This window comes from Helianthus annuus, chromosome 17, assembly GCF_002127325.2.
Source record: "Helianthus annuus cultivar XRQ/B chromosome 17, HanXRQr2.0-SUNRISE, whole genome shotgun sequence".
NCBI classification, from domain to species: Eukaryota; Viridiplantae; Streptophyta; class Magnoliopsida; order Asterales; family Asteraceae; genus Helianthus; species Helianthus annuus.
The window spans coordinates 32,914,035-32,919,781 of NC_035449.2; the positions used below are offsets into that span (position 1 = coordinate 32,914,035).

A 5,747-nucleotide genomic window follows, 5' to 3' on the forward strand; every position below is an offset into this window, starting at 1 on the left:
TTTATCTTACTTCCTACTTCGCAAACATCAGAGTTCGATGCAGAATTTCTCGCCAAAAATGCAAGTCTTCTACGAAGATTAAAAGCACAACAGGCCAGAGATGAACAGATCCTCGGTTTGCGAACCAGGCTCTTTCATGAAGAAGCTCCAACGGGGACTATGGGTCCCACAATGATCACCCCTCCTACATTTTCCACAGTCGTCACTTCGGAAACTTATACTGGATATGTACAAGGTTCCTCCGGGCCTTCACCAGCAATGACTATGCGAAATGAAACACAGATGGATGTAATTAGCGATCCGGAACTTACCAAGCCGTACCATCCAGTTTCTATGACAGCCAAGTCAAAGTTTAGTGCTCGTATAACACATGCTAAACTTCCTCCGAAGCTCAAAATGCCAACTACGGTGAAAAAGTATGATGGCACAACTGATCCGGATGATCATATGTTCGATTTTGACGGAGCTGCACGAGTTGAACAATGGCCGATGCCAGCATGGTGCTTTATGTTCGCACAAACTCTAACTGGAGCCGCATGAGTATGGTTTGATGCGTTGAACGAAGGTGAGATCAACGACTTTGAGGAGTTCCGAAGGCTATTCCTCCAAAATTTCAGCCAGCAAAGGCACTACTCTAAAGAAATTACCGAAGTCCACAACATCCGAAGAAAGGACGGAGAATCTTTAGACAGTTTCATTGACCGGTTTAACCGGGAAAGCATGCAGATCAGTGGGGTAGTTGACCAACTACGTATCTCCGGATTCTGTCACGGCGTTCGGAATAATCAGCTAGTCGAAAAATTGCACGAAAATCTCCCAAAGACGATGGAGGTACTCATGGAACGGGCCAGAGCTTTCGCTCGAGGCAAGAACGCATGTAATCCTGCTCCAGAGTCAGATCACAAGATGTCTTCATGGAAGAAAAATGGTGGGTCGGTGTTTGATAAGACCCCATCGGGAAGCAGGGGACGATCACACCCTTACGGTAGAAATGACAGACCTCCACGCGGGAAAAGCTCCGGGTCAAGATTTTACAATTTATCGGATCTCTCCAAAACTCCCAGTGAAATTCTCAGTGCGGAAGGGGCAAATTTCCCCGCTCCACCAAAACTTCGAAACCCAGGAGACAAAAATTCCAAGAAATATTGTGACTACCATCATGCTCGGGGTCACAATACAGATGACTGTTGGTCTTTGAAGCAAGAAATAGAAAAGGCAGTACGGTCCGGAAAGCTATCGCATCTAGTCAAAGAAGTAAAGGAAGGAAAATCTTCAGGGAATTCGGGAGATAATCCGAACAATCAACCAGCAATTTGCATGATCCGTAGGGTGAACAATCAAGGCATCAAGCGGTCCAATCAGCACTTGGCCGCCTGGATGCAGCAACCCATTGGTTTCCCGCCCGTCAGTCTGGAAGATATCAAGGACGGACCGGTCATAGTGTCCGCTATCATTGCAGGACACAAGGTTCGAAGAGTATACGTGGACAGCGGAAGCGCCACCGAGATTATGTGCAAGCAATGCTTTCAACAGTTAGCCCCACAGACAAAGGCGAAATTGCTCCGAGTATCAATGCCTTTGGTCAGTTTCTCCGGAGAGGTGGTCCAGCCTTTAGGCCAAATCATTCTGCCAACGACGATGGGGGAAGGAAGTTTGATTCGAACTGTCAACTTGACGTATCTAGTGGTTGAAGAAAGGTCCGTCCACAACGTCATACTCGGAAGACCTGGTATGTGCGCCTTCGGAATTATCAGTTCTACCATACATGGAGCGTTAAAATTCCCCACCGAAGCAGGGATAGCAACACTGTACTCCGAATCAACGATCGGTGTAGCCGAAATACGACAAAGCGATGGTAATGCCGAGCCTCCTAATACTCTCACGGAAGAATGGGCTATACACCCACACTTTCCTGAACAAAAAATTGCAATCGGGGCTCAACTTCCCAAGCAAACCAAGAAGAAGTTGTGGAAACTACTGTCCAATTCACTCGACGTATTCGCCTGGCAAACCTCCGACATGGTTGGAGTTCCCCGGTGTTTGGCCGAACATAAGTTAAAAGTGTCGCACTCAATAAAACCAGTAGCCCAGAGAAAAAGAAACATGGCTCCGGCTCATAACAAGGCCATCTCCGAAGACGTACGAAAGTTGCTGAGCGCCGGTATTATAAGAGAGGTACGTTACCAAACTTGGGTCTCCAATCCAGTGATGGTAACCAAGAAAGACAAAACCCGGAGAATGTGCGTTGATTTTTCCGATCTAAACAATGCGTGCCCAAAGGACTGCTATCCTCTGCCGGAGATTGATTTAAAGATAGACTCCCTCTCAAGTTTCCGTCTTAAGTGCTTCCTAGATGCGTATAAGGGTTATCATCAAATCCAAATGGCTTCGGAAGACGAAGATAAGACCGCGTTTGTAACAAATGAGGGTCTGTTTTGTTATACTAAAATGCCATTCGGTTTAAAAAACGCCAGAGCCACGTACCAGAGATTAATGGATAAAGCGTTCAAAGATCAGATCGGAAGAAACTTGGAGATCTATGTCGATGACATGGTCATAAAAAGCCGGGCCGAAGACGACATGATAGATGACAAACTCGAAACCTTTACAAGGCTTCGGAGTATCAACCTAAAACTCAATCCCAAAAAATGCTCTTTCGGCTTAGAAGAGGGAAAATTCCTCGGGGTGTGGGTTACACGATCCGGAATCCAGGCGCATCCTGATAAAATCAAAGCGGTAATCTCCATGCAGCCTCCTAAAACTATCAAAGAGATCCAATCTCTAAATGGAAAACTCGTCGCCCTTCACCGCTTTGTTTCAAAAGCGGCAGATCGCTCTATCCCTTTCATGAATGTATTGAAAAAACGAACGGCAAAAGGCCAAATAGAGTGGACGTCAGAAGCGGATTCGGCATTTCAAGAGTTGAAGGTATGCCTCGGATCCTTACCCACTTTAACCGCACCAGCTACTGGAGAAACTGTCACGGTGTATCTCTCCGCTTCCCACTTTGCGATAAGTGCAGTACTCGTAGTACACCGGAACCAGGCACAAATCCCGGTCTATTACGTGAGCCGTATCCTGAAAGACTATGAAACTCGGTACCCGATGATCGAAAAATTGGCACTCGCCTTGGTACATGCTTCCAGACGCCTCCGAAGGTACTTCCAAGCTTTCAATATAGAAGTACAGACTGATCTCCAGATCCAACAAATCCTCAGGAAGCCAGAGGTCTCCGGACGTCTCACCAAATGGGCAATAGAGCTCAGTGCCTTCGATATCACCTATCGTACCAGAGGTCCAGTAAAAAGACAGGCAGTGGCAAATTTCCTTACCGAGGTCCCAACCGGAGAAAGCACCAAGGAAAAACCCATCTTACCAAAAGTATGGAACCTGTACACGGACGGGGCCTCCAGTAAAGAAGGGTCGGGAGCAGGGTTAATCCTAATAGATCCGGAGGGAATAGAGTATACTTACGCATTGCGTTTCGAATTTAAGACGTCAAATAATGAAGCAGAGTATGAGGCTCTCCTTGCAGGCCTGCAAACCGCAGCCAAAGCAGGTGCAACCTCCGTGTTAGCTCATGTCGATTCATTATTGGTAGCCAATCAAGTCAGCGGCGAGTACGAGGCACGAGAGGATAATATGGTTCGGTATCTTCAGCAGGTCAATAGTTTAATCTCCTCTTTCGATTCCTGCAAAATAGTGCACATACCGAGGAGCAAAAACAAAAAAGCCGATGCCTTGAGCAAACTGGCATCCGTAGCATTCTGTCATTTATCAAAAGAGGTTCTAGTCGAGACCCTGCAGATTCCGGCCATCCAACAGACGAAGTCAGTCATGTCAGTTTCCATGTCCGAAAAGTCTTGGATGACTCCGATCGTAGATTACTTGAAAAATGGGATGCTTCCAGAAGACAAGGCTCAGGCACGGAAGTTAAAAGTGAAAGCGCTGCAATATCAGATGCACGATGGTCAACTCTACAGGAAAACCTTTTTAGGTCCGCTCCTAAAATGCCTAACACCAGAGGAAGCAAGTTACGTTATAAGGGAGATCCATTGGGGAATATGCGGCATCCACGCGGGACCGAGGATGGTTATAGCAAAAATCATGAATGCCGGTTATTTCTGGCCAGGAATGCACCAAAGCGCGATAAATGAGCTCCAATCATGTGAAGATTGCCAACGCCACGCCCCCATAAGCCATCGTGCCAAAAACAATCTCGTTCCTGTAACCTCGGCCTGGCCGTTTCAGAAATGGGGAATTGACATCGTAGGTCCTTTCCCTGTCTCCACAGGGGGGGTAAGATTCCTGCTGGTTGCCATCGACTATTTCACTAAATGGGTCGAAGCTAAACCCCTCAGGACGATCACAGGAGACCAAGTGCTGAGGTTCGCATGGGAAAACATAGTGTGCAGGTTCGGAATGCCTCTTTGCATAGTGAGCGACAACGGAAAACAATTTGCGGAGAAGCCGTTTAAAACATGGTGCCAAAGAATGAACATCGAACAGAGCTTCGCTTCGGTGGCCCACCCCCAGGCCAACGGGCAAGTGGAAAGAGCCAACCGGAGTATTGTGGAAGGCATTAAAAAGCGGTTGGGGAAGGAAGGCGTCTCCTGGGCAGACGAGCTTCCGCACGTCCTATGGGCACACCGAACCATGCCTAAAACGAGCAACAAGGAAACTCCTTTCAGCTTGACATACGGCACCGAAGCTGTCATACCCGCAGAAGTAGGGATCCCCACGCCCCGCATACAATTGAGCCAGCAAGAGAATGAACGAGAACTCCGTCTAAACCTCGATTTAATTGAAGAGAGGAGAGAACTTGCGGCAATCCGGGAAGCCAAGTATAAAAAAGAGTTGGAAAAACACTACAACTCCAAAATTAAAGAAACCCGGTTCAAAATCGGAGAATATGTTATGCGGAACAATGAAGCGAGCTTAACTGAAGGAACGGGGAAGTTAGCTCCCAAATGGGAAGGACCTTCCCAGATCAAAACAGCAGGAAAAGACGGCGCGTACACTTTAAGCAAGATGGATGGAACCTCCGTTCCACGTACTTGGAACGGAGTGCACCTAAAAAAATGTTATCTTTAGAAGGTTATTTTGAAACAAATAATTGTAAAATGGAAGCTATGAGCTCCGTCATCTTTTCAATTTTCCTGTAAAGCGGATGTTTTTTCCCGCACAAGTTAAATTACAAGAACCGCAGAGGGTCGTACCTGCGGATTGATTAAAAATGTTTTTTACTTTGCATCTATCGGAGAAATTTAAACTCCGAACCTAGTAAATAAAATGTTAGATTTCTCTAATAAAAGTTGCAACTTATGAATACTCATCGGCCGAATCCAGGGCTCCAACCTTAAAAGGAAAAGACGAACTGGCATCGTTCGTATTTCCTTCAAATTATCCTTAATAAAACAAAACGGATCCGCATTTAACAAGAGAACGTTCTAGAAAATTCAAAATGTACACCACTAACATGGACGCATGCGTAAAGTAGTTACATCAAATATAAACCGGACATAAACAACCGGAATAAGTATTAATATCATTCACAAAAGGATAATAAACAAAGGTAAAAACATCATTACAAGTCCAAAAAACAGGACATCTGTCAAGGTACCGAACGTGCTTTTCGTTCATCCGGACTAACTAAAAACACCCAAGGTGCATACCCCAAGAAGCCGGGCATGTCCACCTCATTCATTCGCAGAATCATCACTAGCGAAACGTAGGGCCTTCTTAAT

General features: G+C 46.1%; 1 protein-coding gene across 1 annotated transcript; it reads left to right on the forward strand.

The window, feature by feature from the left end:
- The first annotated feature begins 720 nt into the window (after positions 1-720).
- LOC110923963 lies at positions 721-5,094 on the forward strand. The gene has a single exon (XM_022168014.1). It carries the CDS (start codon positions 721-723, stop codon positions 5,092-5,094), a length of 4,374 nt encoding a protein of 1,457 aa, XP_022023706.1.
- Positions 5,095-5,747: the final 653 nt, after the last annotated feature.